The 20,739-nt window shown below is 33.1% G+C and overlaps 1 protein-coding gene across 2 annotated transcripts in view; it reads left to right on the top strand.

Moving 5' to 3' along the window:
- The window catches only part of ADGRB3 (adhesion G protein-coupled receptor B3), a 798,133-nt gene that overhangs the window by 299,215 nt on the left and 478,179 nt on the right, over window positions 1-20,739 (top strand). For both annotated transcript variants that reach the window (XM_027093283.1, XM_027093293.1), the window contains 2 exons: window positions 9,878-9,988; window positions 15,928-16,089. In XM_027093283.1, the coding sequence (XP_026949084.1) occupies window positions 9,878-9,988; window positions 15,928-16,089 (273 nt within the window). The remainder of the gene's footprint in view (window positions 1-9,877; window positions 9,989-15,927; window positions 16,090-20,739) is intronic.

The following is a 20,739-nucleotide window of genomic DNA, read 5'->3' as shown; positions in this document are numbered from 1 at the left end:
ATTTCTAGGTCTAGCCAAACTAGCATTCAAGTGTAAAGGCAAGATGAGTCAATTTTAGACTCTTCTCTGTTAAAGGATGTACTTGATCAAAATTAAACAAATCTAAGAAAGATCAACAAAGAAATTAATACTGATAGTTAGACTAATAGCTGATACTAATAGTTAAGTCTAATTATTGCAGCACAATATACAATCATTTGGAAATAAATGATATGTGAGTATCAAGACAGTGAGACATGGATAGCACACTCAAATTCTTGTCTTGATTTGGGAAAGAGTACAGATACTGATTCACTATAGATAGTGATAGATTTAAAAATTTACTTAAGTGTATGTGATAAAATTAGTGTACAGCACTTGGAATAATTGAAGAAGGATAACTAGAGGAAAAAATGTAACTGAAAATTCCTACTGATCCAAAAAAATTTAAATAGGGGAAAAATGAAGAAACAGCAAGAAAATATGCTAAAGAGAAATCCTAATATAAGATGGAAGAAATAAGTCCAACCTTATAATAAATATAGTGAATGTCAATGGATTTAATTTCCTACTAAAAGGAAGAGGATCAGATGGGATTTTTAAAATACAACTATACATGTTTTATATAAGATATATGCTTAAAGCAAAATGACACTGAAGAGTAGAAGGCATATGGAAAAAAATGTAGCAAAGGCGTTAACAAAGCAGCAATAATAGTATTAATATCAAGCAAAATTGGACAAGAAAAAGCACTAATTAGGATGAAGAGGGGTGTTGTATTTTGACAGAAAATAGATCAAAAAAATCTAACATTTTCCCTACCTTCACTATTTGTTGTGAAGTATATTTGGGATGGGAGATGACATCACACTGCAAAACCACTTCTAGGAGTCTTTTCTCTGGAGGCAAACCTCTGAAGGCAACATAGATGTAAATATCTGGCCACAGGAAAATAGAGAGGCATGGTATAATGAAAGCATATTTATGTCTTCTTAGGTAGTTTACAAAAATAAAAAGATATAAAGGATATAATATGACAATAGTGAATGGAATGAGAAAGAATAAACATTTTCTTAAGGGGTATAAAGAGACTAGATCAGTGTATAGCAAAATCAATTAAAATTGAAAGGAAAGAAAACTCTGAAGATAATAGAAGAGAAACCAATGAGACCACAGCATTGTTTTGGATATGGTGACCCGGCTTTTGAGTCAACCATTTTCATCTAAGTGGTCCTCTTAACCGATTTCTGTTGAATGATATGAATGAGACATGCAGTTAAATCAGTTTTATCTGAAGCAGTTTGTGAATGAAAGAGTGAAATTAAAAGTTATTAATCTGACACATATATATTTGACTGCTTATAATGAAACTTTCCAAGGGCTGGCTAGTAAATTTAATATTTGTGAAAGATTTTATAAGCCTTGCCTATCAGACTAGGAATAACTATAAAATTTTCTCTCACAAAAACAAATTTTTGTCTACTCTGTTCATGGCTATATCACCAGTGCCTAGAATCCTGTCTGGAATATAGTAATTGCTCATTTAATGTTTGTTGAACGAATGGACTCTATTCATGCTCAATGCCTTTGAAAGCATATTGTCTTCTAAAAAATTCCCTCTCCAGCGTGGATGCTGGCTAAGGTGTTTAAATAAGTACTGTGCAATCTTGAGACCTCCCATGCAAAGTAAACCTTGCTTTGGTGCTTAGACATGCATCCAGGGAACTGTTCCACACTGAGTGACTTAAGAAAAGCTTTAGAAGCAACTACAACTCTGTGTTTTACTTAGACTCGGGTGCCTGTGTGTCTCTGCACACCCCAGTCAACCTTGGTCAGAGCCTCTAGGCCTCCAGGTCTGCTGAGAGACGGCCTGTATGTTATGTTCATGTGTCAACTTCTGACCTGAGAAAATAATGCAATTTTAGAGCTTCAGAAGACCTCAGAGACCCTGTTCCCAGAATCCCCTTTTGCAACAGGAGGAAAAAGGTTTGGACAACTTCAGGTGTGATGCTCAAAACAGGAGCTGCATCTGCTGGTCTTCACTTTATTTGTCCACCCTGACAATTCAGCTGCACCTCACATCTTAGTTTAATGGTCTTTCTTGTCTCTAGGTATTTGAAACACTGCTCTGAAATGGCTAATCATTTTTAGTTCTCTCTATAGAATGCCCCTTGGGCTTCAATACGGATAATGATAAATGATGGAAACAAGTTTGAATATATGTTAATTGATTATAAGGATAATTTATAGACTAGAAAAATACTGAAACTATTATCCACATGTATGCATGTGTCCCTGAAAAATAAGCTAGAGTATTGAGAGGATAGTTAAGATAGTATTATAGTTATTTTTAGAAATTGCTGTAAGCACTATATGTATGTCTTAGTGGAATCATTTTCATTAAAAACTCAGTTTTGATATTTCTTTCAGTAAACATGTATACAATGATACTGCTGTAAACTAAAACATTATGTGATAAGACACAAAAACATAGCAATAAATGGTAAAACATGAGTAGAACTATTTATTTTGATATTTATAGATTCTCTAAAAAAGAAATTCTGTGGGAACAAAATGGATGAGTTAAAAAGCATAAATGACAAAGGAACTTCTTTCTTACCTCCAGGTACAAGCTTGAGATCATGTGAGTCACATGAAGGTGGTTTAAGTGCAGTAAATATGTTTCAGAACTATCCAGATACCAGTGCCTTATGAAAAAGCATGAAAAATCCATTCATGGTTTACCCACTGTGTATTTATGTTGAGATGTTTGGGTGAAGCAACAATTTACCTAATCTTTTAACTTTCAGTTGGAGTGTAGAATGTACTAATTATTCTCATGGGGTATCTTGTTAAATTATTTCTTTCAGTAAATATGCGTTCAGTGATATTGCTTTAAGTTAAATTATTCTGTGCTGTACTGTTATAGGAAATGAGATTGAACTTCAGCAAGTGGAAAAGTCCCATATGGATATAAGCCTTAATTAAAAAATCATAGAGGAATCATTTTTCTTAAACATTCTAAATGAATGCATAATATAATACATATAATACAATATGCATAATGTAATATATATACAAAGGTAACATCTCTCAAAAATACCATACTAAAAGTGTCACATTTTTCAAGTGTAAACTTTCTTATAAAACACTTCCCTGTAAACTTCTGGGGCACTGACAGTTGCTCTAGTTGCCAACAATTTGGACCCAGTCGTCCAAAGATGTACTCAACCTGCAGTAAGCTGGGACTTCTGATTCTTATCTAATGGGGGTACCCCATCCATTTGCTCCCCCAGGCTTAGGAGCTGCTGGTGACCCATCGATCAAACCCGACCCCCTACCCAATCACAAATAGTTGTATATGGACAATTGCAGTAGCTCTTCATAGTTTATGTTGCCTCTAATTTTGTTCCCCTAGACTCTGCTATCCATTCTTCAATTACAGTAATCTATCTAAAATTCAAATCAAACCATGATTTCTCACTCATTGCCTCTTAAACCCCTACAAAAGTTTCACATTTAATCGGGTAGAGGTACTTTCCAGGGTTCTTAATAAGGCCTCAAAGAAGCTTTCTGTGGGCCTGATTCCCTCTGCATGTCAGAGAGCTTGGCAGGAAAGCAAGCCAGCTCTGTTCTTGTTAGGAAAATGTAGAAATGCTTCATCCAGGGACAACCCAGTTTACTTTCTTGTAATTCACATTCCCTAAGATCTTATTGGGCCACTTTAGCAATAAGATTATTCACGTCTTATAGTGTGAGGGTTTTAGTCCCCTACAAAAGGTGCTGGAACTCGCAACACAGCATCTTATTTTGCCACTGATGTACTAAAATGCTAAATTAAATTCTGATACAGGTCAACAAGAAAAGATGAATCCTACTAGTTTACTATTGGAAGTAGAATTGCTTTATTATTTATGTGCTTCTACATTTATTTTACTCATCACCAACAAATAAAGTATCTTTCAAGCAAACCATTACTGGTAGTTTATAAAAATCCAAAAGTTATCTCAAAAAGAGATGAGATCATAAAATGCAATTGGATAATATATAAGAAATATTAACAAATAATTCCTACATGATTTCACACATTGATGATTTCTTACATGGAACGGTGCATCCAGTTTACTAGCATTTCCCAGAAGTAAGACTGAGTAAGTGTAAAAATGATGATTTAAGGGTTTACACCCCAAATGTCCTGGAATCATTCTAGATAAGATGTTTTATAATATAATTTTTGAATACATGTTTGAAAAGTTCTAAAAGGAATCTATCATTATATGTAATTATTTCAAAGCTTCTATTTGGAAATAAAATGAATTAGAATATATCATCATTGACTAAGAGTATATACACTAAATATATTTGACAATCTCTTCTATAAAATAGTTTGGGTTTCATAATTTAACAACTTAATTGAAAACATCTGATCATTTAAACTTTTTCTATAAACATGCTATCAGTATATCGTTTCATTACACTATGTTTTGTCCAATTTAGAAGTGCCATAAAATCACCCATTTACTTAACAGAGTCATGGCCAACTACCTAATAAAATCATTTCTGTGGGAGTATTTTGAAAAGCAAGATTCTGTTTTATTATTGTAATAAATAGCATCGTCATGCCTATAACCACGTATCTAATTATGGCAATAGAACCAAGAAATAATTTGAAGGAAAGAATATCAATTAACCTTTCAAATTTTAATGATGGATTTCTCAGATTTCTAATATTTCTTAACATGTATTAATTTATTTTAAATATTTCTTAATATTAATTTTTGATTTTCTCAAAATTTATTTAAATATTTCCTGATATTTATTATATAATTGTCATTAATTTGAATTAATTCTTTGGAAATTGTCTTTCATCCACTTATTCCATTCCTGTTTGGTTCTTTGGGAAAATGAAATTAATGTATAATTAACAGTAAAATGTATTTCTTAAACAGCGTTCTTCAGAATTCCAGCTAATGATGTCTAATTTTAAAATTCCTTGTTTCCAATAGTTCATGCCAGTTCTAGAAATATCTTTGATGATGTAGATAATAGTCTTTTTCCCAGTCAGCTCTATGTTTTCATAAAACACCTGACTATATAGGCACTCAACAAAGAGTTGTTGAGGGAGAGAAAACAATTTTTACGTCTAATCATATTGCAAAAAAATTGTTTTAAATAATCTCAGAAAACAGAAGACTATCAAAATGACTGATGATCTGGTCTCTTCTTCACTACCTAAATATCTCCAGGCCATCTTATGCACACAGAAAATCTGCATGCAACATAATTGTGCCAACTCTGTTTCCAATAAGTGTAAAAATAAATGAACGAATTTAATAACATACAAGTGCAGCTTAATGTTTTGATTAAGGTAAATAATTTTATGTATTTGAAAGGAACAGGCCATGTTTAGTGGGTTTTCTTGGGTGTGAGAATATCAGAGACCATTTTTTACTTATGTTTGTAATTTTAATACCTAAAAGAGTAAGTAATTGATAAATGTTTATTGACAAAAATTAAGCATTGTTTTAGGGCATTAAGCTTTGTTTTGGGACAGTGAGATTTAAGTTCTAAATAAAGTAATATTTCAATTATTTAAATAATAATCTGAATATATTTATCGACACAATAGCAACAATAGTTAACTCTGTTGACAAAAGAAATGTTGACCATCATAATCATACATAATTAACTTTTAAATACTTCTCTAAGAATTTTATCTTTTCCCCATTGAACTGTTCACCAAACAAGTTAAAAAAATGGTTCTAGGCATCTAGAAATTTGCCTTTTGGAGAAGCAATTCTTAGCATGAAAGTTATTTATAGAATAAATATTGAGCCCCAGTTATATGCAAAGCAGGAGGTGCTTTTAAAACTTGTAAGACATACTTCCTTTCCATATAAGTTCATAATCCAGTTCGGGGAATAAGACACAGTCTAATAAGTAAAAGTCCATTATTGATACAAAGCAGAACAGAAGTTAGGGCAGACAGAGGCTGATTCTGATTGGTTGGTTAGTTCATGGAGGTGGTGCCATTTGAGGAGGATTTGGAGAGGGCTTTATTGCAGGCATGGCTGGAGGAGCAGATGTTTCAGGTGGGGGAAAATAAGAGAAAGGCTGCGTTGGCTTGACCATTTTCATGACAAAAAGTAGTGCAATTTGGCTGTAGATGAAAAGTAGGGCATATCTCCGGGAGTTTCTTGAGAAGCAACAGTGGGCTAGAATAGTTTCTGTAGAAATGCGAAGGAAAGCTAGCTAACGATGTGAAGTTAATATTTATATTGCAAGATAGTTTGCAGTAATAACTGTTATCGACTAATTTGCTGCTCTACTTGTCCATACGTTGAAGAATAAACATGGTAAAATAACAAGTGGATATGTGTGTGTTTTAAATTTTTGATGACTTCACATTATTATAACCCTTGATTTCCAGACAAAAACTTCATGACTGACAATTGACTACCAAGAGTCAGTTTTCAAGTGTATTTGTTTCTTAACGATCTACTTATAATATTCCTGGATGGGAGAAGAAAAGACATAAAACTATACCTAAAGCAACAGATTTTCAAAACATTTTTTTCATGTGACTTTGATTGTATCGTACTTCCAGAGACTACTGCTTTTTATCAAGAAGCACAGTGAAAGAGTGTGTATGAGAAAATGTGCCTAAACATGGAAAGCCATATGAGTTTTATATATGAATGCAGTTATTTATCCACCACTTCATCGATACCATCAACATAAAGATATAGGAAATAACCCTGTATTTTCATAAGCCATGTACCATATGTACATATACAATATTATGCTGTACATGACTTCATTTGATTTCATAACTTGCTTTTCATTGCTTTTACCAAAGCAGATCATCTTTTTATTTGGCTATGCTGTTTTTCTCGTGTAACTAATGTAGTATATGATCTTTGCCACCTCAGAATCATTTGAATATAAATCAACAACCATGAAGAACTGATATTATTCAGAAAGCATAACACACTAAAGGTTTACCTCAACCCATATTCACTAAATAAGAGAATAATAGCAAAAATGATAGCTTTTTCTCCCTAAGTTTAGATGATCCAATTGGCCTTTATATTCATGAGAAATGAAGAAAATTGAATATGATATCATCTTGAAAGAGAGCACGAATATTTTGAAAGTATTCCATTGTGAGAAATGGATGGAGCCATAGCATTTGTTGTTAAATTTTACCATTGATAACAACCCTTAAACAAAGAAGATTTTTTTCAAACACTTGGCACATAAACATTGGCAGAAGAAACTCACTTAATTAGATAAGAGTTTACGTGTTTCACTTACGAATTAGGATTAAGGTCTGAAACAATCCGTCTAGCACATTAAAAAAATACCACCATAGTGTTGCTTTTCCATCTGAGAAAAAGAAGTAAATTGTTAGCATGTCTTCTATCTTATAGGGAATTTAGTTATATCAAGGCCTCATATTATTGAATAGTTTTAATTTTTTAAGTAATTTTTAATATAAATTATATTGGTAACAATAATCAGAAAATTTATTTTAAACTTTCGATTATGTAAAACTTATGTAATCAAGTCCACATATGATTGAAGAATTTCTTAAATGCTGTGACCCATGATAAGGCATTAGCACTAATGCTCATATAACATTGATTATTAATAAGTAGAAGTGACTAGAGTGAAGAATATGGAAATTTAATTTGTAATATAAAATTTGTAATTTGTATTTGAGAAGCTTCAATTACATTCCAGCTAATAATGTGAAATAGTTCACTGAAATACTAATGCCTATTTTAAAAAAAATAGTACTTTACTCGTGTTTAAATTTCAGAAATCATTAAAAATTGAATATGACACTTTTAAAATGATCTCAGAGCCAACCTATATCCTCAGACCCCTAAATTTCAGGATCATAATCCCTGTAAACAATTTTGCAGGCTGTTATCATGCTGCCACCGAGTTGAAGAATTGCCTTCTACTAGAACAGGTAATAAAGTTACCTTGTAGTTAGGAAGTTGTAGGCATGGGATACTTTCTTTGGTGTCCTTTGCCCTCCGGGTGCCCAAACTACCTTAGTGTAAGCATCAGAGCCCCCATATTACTTATGTGAACATGTGCTCTGACTCAGATGCCCTAAATGATAGACACACACATACACAATTTAAATGATAAATTCAAGAGGACAGAAGGTAAAGCATACTGTTAATAAAAATTACTATTAAATTTCTTTTGCTATTTTCAGATCCAGAGAAATTTCAATTATATATAATATTTCAAAATATTGGATAGTGCAGGAGTCTAGATATAAATTTTCTACGTGGTCACTTTCCAAAACCATTAAATGATAGGTGATTAGATACTTCTCATTAGCAGAATGAAGCATGGTTTAGGCAGCACATAACGTACACATAAATGAATGGAATGAAAGGATGTTGGCAGTAATGGAAAACAGTGATGGATTTTATGATATTAAAGCAACTGACATTTTATGAAAATTTCCATTTCCTGCCTTGGATTTTATCTAAACTGATAAAAACAAACACACATTTAGATTTCTCAGATTTCTCATGAGATGTTCTCTTGGGTAGAATATCTTGAAAGAATTTCTGACAAATCAATCTGTCAGGAGCCATACTTTAATATTTATGAGGAAATCTGCCAGGCTGGACAAAAACATGTGCTAGTCTTTTCTCCTTGCATAAAAGATCAGAGTTGTGTATAAAAAATACACTGCTTAATCGTACAAGGTACATTGTAATATTTTAGCAGAAGATGATTTAAAGATGGATGGGAAAAGCCAAAGCAATAAGCTGGTGAAATTAGCCATTCCCAAATGTTGACGTTATTAGTTCTAGCAATCTATTTGCACTATCATTAGAACATATTTTACCCAGTCATGTGTGTCATGTATGAAAGACCTGGTGTTAAAGACCCAACACTTTTCTTGGAACATTGAGCACCACTGACCCCTGCCCCTCAGCAATGCTCTTCCCCCACCTACAGTCCTGTGAGCCAGAACTAACCACTCCATTCATCAGGCTTTGGTTTTATTCGATTATTTTACAGTAACAGTGAAATAAGCATGGAATGCTTACAGATTTCTAAGCATATAGATTAAATAAATGTATGCTATGTGGAATCTATTCTTTTGTTCAGCTTATTTTTTCTCTCCCCCATCTGTCTCTGAGTTAGGCCCAGATTATTTTCCTTTCCTAGGAGGTATATGTTGAAAGGATTAAATAACAGAAACCTGGAGTCGTTCTCTCTCTTAAACATAACTTTTAAAGGAGAAAACACTCTCTTCCAAGTGGTTAGAAAAGGGATGAAGAATTATGTGGGCACAAGGCGGGAGAGAATGAGAGTTATCTAAGCCACCATTTTCTATAAGCTTTGGAGGACACTAAGGGCAACCTCGTCTTTGGGAAAATAGTCCATCAAGTGAATGTTTGCCTTAGGTAAGCTAGGTTACATGGTCACTCACTCCTCAAGGATGTGCTGAAAAAACTTGTCGGGGGTGATGATTCTTCAGCAAAGCAACAGCTGGTTTGCATCAGGATTCTATCTCTGAAAAACAAAAGTTAGCCCTGTGGTTGTATTTTTTCTCATGTATTGCTGCAAAACACGATCAGAAAAGAGTACACTATTTCTGTTACTTCAGCTGACTTAAAACCTGATGTGTCATTTCTCTGACTGTTAGCATTGTTTCTTGAAACCTTGTTCTTGTTTATAGATTTTTTTGATTTGAGTTTAGAAATGTTCCAAGCAGATCAGCCGAAAAATTTTAGAATCGTGGATTTAATCAGTAACTTCTAGGTCTGTGTAGGAACATATTGCATGAGACAGTGATGTAATTTGTGAGAAATGTCTACACACAAGCTTTCATATACCTTTATTCTGTCTTTAGAATTTGGAATGATGGGAGATCATACAATTAAAAGTCAGCGACCTCGATCTGTTCATGAAAAAAGGGTCCCTCAGGAACAAGCTGATGCTGCTAAATTTATGGCACAAACTGGTAATACGTTAGTTACATTTTTCTATTTATTGTTGTTAATTTAATGAAACCACTGCATGTTTTCATAATCTTTTGCTGCACATTTGTCAGTTTTTGGAGCTAATATTTTTTGAACCATTTTTTTTTTGTCACCAGTTAAAGTCCATAAATGAAGTAGCTGTGAACTGAAAAGTGCACAAAAAATGTGTAAGATTTATTTTGATTTCATTGTGGGACATTTAGGATTTACATATTATTATTTACTTATGTTAATTAACTACTTAAAATGTATCATTAAACTTTTAAAGAAACTCAGCAAAGTTATTTCATCAATAATTGATTATTTTAGGACTTTTTTAGAATTAATGTATTAAGCAGGACTTTAGATGATGAAATTTAATATTTAATATGTTGAATATTTTTTCAGTTGTCATGTATCATATAAATATTAATTGATTGTTAAAGTGTATAGCAATTAGTCAGAAACTTTTTTTAGAATTTAATATCTTTAATTTGAAAAGAGTTTTGTTATATAAGCTAAATAATAAACAGTTGACAGTCTTTATTAGTAAGGTATAATACACTCCAAATAATTAGCTATCAACAAAAATGATTTTTTGGTTTATAGTATTTTTAATCCTAAATAAGTTAGATTACTTTAAAATACATCCCTCCAAATATATATATATATATATATATAAACAAATAAATGCATTCCTCTTTTGTCTCATCATAATATATGGGCTATAATTCCCCCTCTTTGAATGTAGAACATTCTTAAATGAAAACATGATTAATCTGTGTTATAAACATTTTCATCTGTCAGTTTTATTGCAGGAAATCGCAAACTAACAGTTTCATCTATGTCTTCATAAAGTCTTATACATTCCAATCTAGATGATGTGTTTTACTATTAATACAGAAGTTTCAAGCACATAACCAGCTTTTTGACATGACATTCAGACTGATTTTGATGAAATTCCCTTGAAGAATGAATATTTCCTTTAGTTCATGTGATCTTAGGATAATACTTATTCAGAACACTAGATTTGAATCTATAACTCAAAAATGCAAATATTCTTAATGAATTGTGCTCTTGGTAATGGGTGAATAGTAGACTTGAATACATTAGTGGCAAGTAGGTCAAAGAACTCTCAGAAAAGGAAGAACATTTAGAGTAACTTCTACATTAAGGACACTTTTTTATCTTTTTAAAAATATATGTTGCAGCCAAATCCAGAAATGAAGAAAACTTGCTTATCTGGATTGCTTTTCATGCACCTTCTTATTTAAGAAAAGGTGATTTATATTTTTACTATTTGATTGAACAAGTCCAAAAGTGCATGACCAGGTTCAGGCAAATTTTCAAATTTCTAAATGTATTTTTCTCCCTTACAAGGATCAAAAAGTCTCAACTACTGACCAGAAATTAGGGGGTGACTGACTCTAAGTAAAGACACAGGGCATGGGCTGACTACTCAGACTCCTTCTTGTGCTGTTTCATGGGGCATTTCTGTAAGATTAGAGGTGTCCTGACATTTTGCAAAAGAAGTGGCAGACATTGTTTTACTGAAATTCCTTAAAATTGGGGTCACTTAATAATGAAATGGTGAACCATAGTTTAAATTTCCAATAATGTAGCAAAATTAGTTTATGCATGAATATTATGCAATTTGGCTAGGAGTTTTTATATAAGTTTAGTTTTTGGATTTGCCTGTGACACATACCAAGAAAATTCAGAGTTTTCAGCCAGAAACCTTTTTGCAAATTCAAATCACAAGGAACATTCTATTTTCTTAGTGAGGAATTACTAGTTTCCATTTTAATTTACTCACTATTTTCCAGGCATTGTTTTGTATCTAATATATAGGGACAAATGATTTGGTAAAATAAATGAAATGCTTATTAGACAGATCCATGAGGAGCTTTAAAACTATTTCCCCATGTTGTTAACAATAAGTCAGAAAAGTCAATGAACTTCAGAATTAAAGTTCTGAAAATATTGATTGGATGCTTTAACTAATGAATAACATATAGTTATTATTTCATTTTAAACCAAATATCGTATAGGTAAATATAAATACAGGTATAAGACATTTTAAATTTACATTTCTATGATACTGATTAAAGACTGGAAAACTGCATTATTTAACATAGTTTTTAAAATACATAATTTGACACGAGGCAATTATAAAGCTAAAAAGAGCAGGTTTTTTATTTTTTGCCCTTAAATATTTTCTGAGATTATACTTTCTTCAAATGTTAAGGTAGTCTGAATAAATACAGCTCAGTATAACACAATAAAATTCTACAAAAGTTGTTTATACTTTTCTATTTGTCTTTCAAACCAAGAAATTGGTGTTGCATGTAAATAATGATGAGTAATTGCTAGCATTAATTTGAGAACAAAGAATAATGCAATAGGGGTAAAACTGAATAATAAGACACAATATATTTTTATGTTAGTCATGAGGAAAAACAAAGCAAAAGCTATCAAACCGTATAACTTAAGAATTACTTCTCAAAATGAGTAACCTGGCCTCTTCAATCATTATGATCAGTCAACCCAGTATTTAAAAACAAACTTTCTATAAAGTAATAATGTGACTGGCAATGTTTTTAGAAGAGTAATATTTAGTAAAGTCACATTACTTTATCAAAATAACTTGACCATTTTGGTCAGTTTAGTAACTGAGATCGGCTAGTTTGGACATAATTGTACAATGCTCAAATAGTCTAGGACACAGCTCTATTTATAGTCGATGGAAGTGAAATGCCATGATAAGATATAGATATTTAATATAGACATCTAAATTAAATACCAACAAGATGGCTTAGGACATCTTAATTATACATACTGATGATTTTAACATCATAGTTATCAAATGATCCTATAAACATGTTTAGGAAAGTAGTCTTTTATTCCAGTGGGGAAAATAGTATGTCACATGTTATCAAAAACAGAAAAATAAAATTGTGTGTTTCTAATTTCATGATTTTAACATACTAGCAACATTTTTTATTAGTATTTTGTTTATAGTTTAAAATGCACTCCCATACCTTACCTCATTTAATCCTCTCAAATAGGTTTTGAGGTATATGTATTACTCATTTTATTGAGTGGTTCAGAGAAATAAAGTGACTTTCTCAAGGTCACAGAGCTAATATGCAGTAGCTTTCCATCAACGACAGATCTTCTGACTTTAATAGCAGTGCTTTTTCAGTTCCCTTTCATGTTTCGCGTCAGAATAAAGAGCCTTAATAGTACCTTAGATACCGAATCCTTCTACATAATGTAGAATACCTAATGTGTAATATGCCTTAAGTTACAAGTTAAGGAACCAAATTAGTTTGTGCTATCTCCAAAGACATATATATTAAAAATAGTATACTTTACTGTCTTAATGTCAGTGAATTTTTTACAGAATATCTTTGCTATAAAGTATTTCTCACAAAGGCCCAATGTGCTTGACTAGAACAGCCTTCATGCCTTTTGGGATGACGCAGTGGCAGCATGGAAATCATAACTATTTCATGGAAATGTCACTTGAAATTATAGATTGAGATATAACGGGGTCATTTTCGTAGGTGGGCCAGTATTTCAATGGCAAGATTTGATTCAGAATTTGAAAGCCCATATATATCTTATTCATTTATTTGTTTCGGTTTTGATCAACAGAATGAACCACCAGTTGGAAGGGGAGTGAATAATGCCAATTCTGAGCACTAATTATCAATCTCTCATGACCCAGTCATCATTATCTAGCTTGTTCAACATCATTGTAGCTTCATACATTCAGAAGCAAACCAAAATTTTACAGAAATGCACATAAAAATAGTTCTTGATCTTGATTCATTGCTCAGTTTAGTTAAACCTTCTTTTCCTGCCATCATAACAATGCAATGCTCTTGTGGAAAAATAGAACTAATTGTATTCATAACCTTTATCATTTTACTTATTATGGAATTCACAATGTTCAAGGTTTTCTGGCTTTTAATTAATCACATTGAACCATAACATTTCTACTTCAATTAATCTCATCATAAAGACAGGTTGAAATATCACAAGAAAAAAATTTGCATTAGATTTTCCCCAACTTTAAGTTTTTTTCACTGCTAAATATATATGTGCACGTATACATATATGGGTAGATATTTTTTAACCATTGTCATATTATAGGGTTTCTAAAATAATTATTTTTAACCTTGATAGAGTATTCTTTCATGTAAAAGAACAAACTATGAGGCATAGCTTTAAATATTATTCAAATGGTCATTGAATAACATTTTTATAGATTAGTTATCTATAAATTGGTAAAGGCAAAACATACTGAAATAATCAAGGGTGACGTATAGAGCATGACCAGGACAAACACTGATCACAACACTGAAAAGATGTCCTATTTAATAGAATATGTCATCCCAGTTACCACTGTGCCCTTATGATATATATCCAGTTATAAATGCATTATATTATTTACACCTCTGGGTGCATACTGTAGACCAGTATAAGAGCAAATGCTTCCAAACAGTGCTACTCAAAGGGTGCTTGTCTGTGACCTAGTTGTCATGGGCCCTCGAGGAGATAAGAAGCTTACACCAGAATGTAACTTGAACTACTTTATCAAACACATGTTTTATTTCATCTGACTCTGTTTTTTGGAAAAAGAACTTCTCAGTGATCAGCAAGTTGAGTTACACTCTGGTCCAAACTTCATCTGTCCTAGAGTCCCAGCCCGTGGACCAGATGCCTTGAGTTGCACTGCAAGTCATTTCTAAGTCATGTATTAACCTTTCCAGAAAAGGTGGAAATTGGATCATCATACTCGATCAGTTGAATTCTCTGCTAAAGGCAAATCAAATTCTAAGCAGAACCTGTAAAATATAAATTGCTCCTTGATTTATATAATCAGTGATGCAGAGTTTTCAGAAACACTTCACCAAGTGAAGAAAAAGTGTCTTTTTCAACAAAGTCTAAATTTAATTTAACTAGTTCCTGCCAGCAGGTAAATGGCCCAATTTTGTATTTGTAGGAAAGCAACAGCAAGTTTTCAAATTAGAGTTAAAAATCTATCCTGAACACCATTCCATAATAGAATTAGAAGCCTGTTGAGATGGTCTTAGAAATTCTTGACTTTAAGTCTCCTTGGGACATGACTTTGGATCATAATAGAACTTAGACGTAGTCTCAGGGTGATGCCTACTCCAAGAAAGTTAATGGATTCAGACATTCAGTGACTTTTAAAGCCCTATTTTTTTTAGTAAATTTTAGTTCCAGATTAAATTAAGAGAAATCATAGAGGAATTTTCCTTCATTTCAAGTAAAACTTATTTCTCTACTGTAGATCATCATGGGGAAAATTGTGAGTAGAATGTTTTTGAACAAATTATCACAAAATAAATAACTGTCATAGGATGAAAAAGTAGGAATTGCACAAGGAATAAATTATAAACAAGTGTGAGTATTCAACACAATAAAATTTAGATATGCCCAAACTCCCAGAGCCCTACCTCATCCAGCATTAGAAAGGAGATTATGGAACAAAAGACTGGGGAAGGATACATCAATATATTCCTACTCACCAAAGCCAGAGTAAGTTTAGCAATACATTTTGTTTCCTCTTCCATCAAAGGACAAAGCTTTAGCTTGGCTTGAAGAGAATCGCTCCAACAATCATTCTTGAAAAATGCTGACTTGTCCCTTCATAGCATCCATGGCCCAGTGGATTTGTGAAGTGGAGTCTTGCTAACAAGGTTATCGCTAACTTGGATCTTGCATCAGCGTAATAGTATCTCTCTTTAGGTTTCTTTTTCTCTGAAATGTTTTTGTGTATCTTTGATGTACTGTCATGTTTTTACATTGAAATTATTCTTGTATGTCGTAATGTCAGTTTGGTATAATGCTTACTAGATGAATATTCAATACAGTATTTCATGTTTACTTGTTGTCTTGCACACAGGTGAATCTGGCGTGGAAGAGTGGTCCCAGTGGAGCACATGCTCAGTTACTTGTGGTCAGGGGTCGCAGGTGCGAACCAGAACTTGTGTATCACCTTACGGGACACACTGCAGCGGCCCATTAAGAGAATCAAGGGTTTGCAATAACACTGCCCTCTGTCCAGGTAGTGTTAGCAGCAACTACAACTGTGGATGTTATTGAATTGTGTCATGCTACGCATTTGGAACGATGTGTTATTTTCATATGAACCTGGTATAGGCGTTTTAATTAGAGTGGATAAGTGTAATTTGTATTCAACTGTGAAATTTTATCACGTATATGATTCTTTCCGCTTTCAGAGCAGCCAAGAAATTACAAAAGTGTCTCCCTACCCACTGCAGCTATAAGCTTGAAATTATGTATCTGTTTCTAATGGTATTTAAGGTTCCAAGTCTTTCCTTATTTTAGATGGTGAAAATGTCCAGCTAAATATTGTAGGAATAGTGAAATTTGCCAGCATCCTGGAAATGTGATCAGTACCCAGTGTTTAAGGCAGTGGTTGATACAGCCTTTAAGGCAGTCAGCTATTTTCCTACCACTTATTTGACCCCATCGGGGAAAATAGTGCCCCGGGCCAAAGGACTTTCTGTTAGTTTATTTCATTCAAGTGCCTACCCTCATCAGAGTCATCCTCTGCTCTGTAAACTTAAAGTCACTAATGGAAAAAAAAAAAAAAAAAAAAGATCTTTCATGTTAAATGGAGCATAAGGTAATAGCTTACCCACTTAGGATCAGATTTTTCCATGTTACATCAACATTTTTTTTGTCCGTCGGTGCACACATGCATATTATAAGCATTTCTTCTTCTCAGACCACTGACTTTCATGTAAAAATAAGTACTAAAAGGATTCTGGGCTTTCTTTCAAGAAGTCCGAAGCACGTAATCCTGTGAATCTCCAGGTCTGTGTTTCTGCTCAGCCATTTGGTGGATGGGTGATGCCAACTCAGACCACTGCAGTTGACAATGGACTTGCATTCACAGCCCTTCCAGAGGCCTCTGGAGTCAGGTGGGCACAGGGAAAGGGCCTGGCACTACAGCCGCCTTTCATCTGGTGAAATGTGCTTAAGTCTTCTGCAAGTTCCATTTCCAGAGAAGCCTAATTCCGCAGTTGCTAAAAGCAAGAGTACAGAGTGGGTGGCATGGGGGAGGGGCAGGGACAATCCCAATTCCCCAGAAGAAGGGACGAGGGCAACCCACTCCAAAACAATTTGGAGGAGGAGCTGTTTAATAGGTACAGAGTTTGGATTTGCAGAATGAAAAATTTCTGGAGACCTGTTTCCCAACACTATGAATATACTTAACACTGCTGAATTGTACACTTAAAAAGGATTAGATGATAAATTTTCCAATAAAAGAAAAGGCAAGCTGGAAAAAATAAAAGGGGAAGGAAGTGGTGGGCAGTCGTGGAGGAAGAATGCTGCAGTGAGGTGGGAGATCCCTTTGCTACAGGCTTGGGAGGCACAAAGGTAGACAAAGGTAGAATTAAAAGATAAAATGGGCAGAATAAAATATATATATATATATATATATATATATATATATATAAATGAATCACTTTGACATATACCTGAAACATTGTAAATCAACTATTCTTCAATTAAAAAAAAAAGATAAACAGGGCAGAAAGATATGAGGGAGGGAAGACAGAATTAGTAGGAAAAGAGCAATGGTTCCACTGAAAATAAGAAAAGTCAGTGAGAATCAGAGGGAATCAGACTAGATGAGAAAGAACATCAAATGAAACATAAAAAGATAACAGAGGGGGGAAGATGCTTAAGGAGATCATGGGTGGGGAAGACAACAAAAAAAGATGACAATAACAGGGGTCACAGAGCAAACATACGTACATTAGGCAAGAGAAGGGAAACAAGAGCAGTAAGGAGACGGGCATTTTAGAAATTGTAATGTGTCTAAATTTTATAGGTAAAAGGACCTCATGAGGAAATGCTAGTGGATTTTCAGATGGGTGTGGGTTAAGTGCATTGCCTGGACTAGAACTTAAAGCTGGGCCCTATTTACAGTATTTATGTTAAGGGTTCCACGATCAAGTGCCCTGTACTTGGCAACAAGAAAAGTGTCAACAGAGAGTTAAGCTATACTTGACATATACGTTTATGTTATCAGCATCCTTTTGAAGAGTCAAGATCCTTTCAACATACAGGGATAGACTCTAATGGCAAACAGATCCCCAAATGGAAGTCTGAGTGGGTGCTAAAGTGTTCCCCACAGTTCTCTATTCAGAGCTTACTTTCCAAACACTAGTTATGAACACTCACCTGGCTGACATATGGGAATCTCCAACCTTCTGCCCAAGGCTGCTGATTCATCCCCTCCCTGGGCGTGGAGACCATGTATAGTGGGACCAGTGTGTACTCCCTTTCACTCTGCATCTCATGTCCAGAAAACTGAATAATATTCTACGATTATAAAGCTTTTCCTCAGTTTCTTAAACCTTCTACTATTATGCCTACTGAAGAAGTACATGCTAATTACTGGTTTCTCTTCACCTTCGTATACGTGTAGGTTTATCTTTTAAATTTGCTTAAATAGTATTGATGATAAGAAATACGTATCTTAATCATTGTTATAGTTCAGATGTTGAATTAAAGACAATAAAAAGCATTTTGTTGGTTTTTTAATTTTCCAAACATGAAGAATAATTTGGCAACTTTATTATTTGAAAAATGTAGAATAAGTATCCCACTACAGGATATTGTGATACCTTTCAGATGGTGATTGTTATGAAATATTTTGTGTTCGATATTTTGTTCAATTATTTGTCATGCTGGTAAATATGTATGTTTTTACACAATATATAATGAAAACAGTGACAAAAAGTGAATTTAAAACCTAACATAGCACGCTGAACAGTGTAAATATCTTTCTGAAATACTTTATTCCCAAGAAGAAAATTATCTCAGAAATAACCTACTTGTCACACTGTGAATAAGCAAGGGTATTTGCTATTTAATTAATGAAAATGACACAAGGACAAACTGAATATTAATGCCACTTTTCACAGAATATGTGGGATGATAGAACTAGAACTTATATTTATTTGTACTCTTAAAGGCTAATCAATAGTAGTATAAATTAGTAAACTTTCACCCACATTATTCACATTTAAAGAGTTTTTAAATTGCATAATAATGTGTTATTTCTAATACGAATCCTAAGACATCCAGCCTTTTACAAAAGTGTTGCTCTGACATCATAGTGTCTTCAGAAACTCTTATTGCTCAGGGAAGAAAATGATCCGGATAAACAGAAAGTAAATTGAGAAAAATAGAGAGGTACATGAAATTATGTATTTACTGCCCTGGTTTCTGACTTACAGTTTTATGACCTCTTCCAGGATTTCTCAACCTTGGCACCACTGACATTTCGATATGGATAAATCTTTGTTGTGGGGCTGGCCTGAGGATTTGGGGATGTCTGGCAGCATCCCTGGCCTCTTCTTATTAGATACCAGTAGCCCCCTTTCTTCCCCTGAGCCATGACAACCAAAAATGTCTCCGATGTTGCCAAATGTCTCCTGGGAGAGGGAGGTCATTATTGCCCCTGGTTGAGAACCACTAGTCTACTCTATATTCCAGTCTTTTAGAAAAAAGCTGATTTAGGCTAAGGAATGGTTTTTATTTATTTATTTTTTAATGTCACAGTTTTCACATCCATTTATTTCCCTAAGAAAAAAAGCTTTCACTTAAAGGAGTTATTTTATACATCCCAATCTGAATCACAAGATACTTTGTATACTTATTTCAGAAACCTGGTAGTAATATAATTTGGGTATTGTGTATTCCTCATTTCGTCGCTAGATCAGTCAGAGACATGATATTATAGCTAGGGTCTAAAGAAGAAAACTATAAAAATGGATCAATTTGATTTTAGTTTCTAGGTACATTTTTCAAATGGACTAGATCATTTACAGATTTTCATACTTTACTGAAAATAAAGTAGTTCATTCAATGCATTTCCATTAAAATAAAAATATTTAATATTTATCATAAATCTTTATGAAAAGGATTCATAAAATTACAAGATTTGTGCTACAATTTCCTACTAATTCAATAGTATCAAGTATCAAAAATAAATTATTAATAATTGTATGTCTTTTTCAAATGAAAAAACATATTTTTGCTTTTTAAAATTGATGTGGAGAAGCCATGAAATTTCACCATGGAGCAATAAAGGCTGTTAAAAGGTAGTGAGTAAGAACCTGCTGTATAAAAAAAAAGTAAATAAAATTTAAAAAAAAAAATTCAAAAAACAAGATTAGTTTTCAGAGGATTCCAGCTCCATAATTTAACTAAATAATCAAGATTAATGAACATTTCTTTGAGACTTTAGAGAAAAATCTGCCAATTTAGCAGCTTTTTCTTCTGAGATTGTTCACTGCATGTGCAACAATGTGATTTGATAGAAGACAACAGAACCAGAACAGAACAGAACCAGAAATAAAAATTCTATATAGTCTATTAGCATCTTATATAGAAAATCGGGGAGAAAAGGTGGTTTTTAAGTGGAGAACATTTGGTAACTAGAAATAAATGCGAAAATTGCTTACAGGTGTACAGTTTACATAACAGTATATTCATATATGTTACTTTTAAATTATTTTGCTGTAATTGATCATATATACCTATATGTAAATATAGGTATATGTGTATTTTTTTTCCTTAGACTTAAATACAGACTTACTATTTATTCTTATACCAATGGATACAAATTGTCTTTGATGTTCCCAGACTTAAATGGGAATAATGCAAACAT

The sequence above is a fragment of the Aethalodelphis obliquidens genome, unplaced genomic scaffold (genome assembly GCF_003676395.1).
Source record: "Aethalodelphis obliquidens isolate GAN/ISIS:26980383/991018 unplaced genomic scaffold, ASM367639v1 scaffold3, whole genome shotgun sequence".
Lineage (NCBI taxonomy): Eukaryota > Metazoa > Chordata > Mammalia > Artiodactyla > Delphinidae > Aethalodelphis > Aethalodelphis obliquidens.
This window is presented reverse-complemented; position numbering and strand designations above follow the sequence as displayed.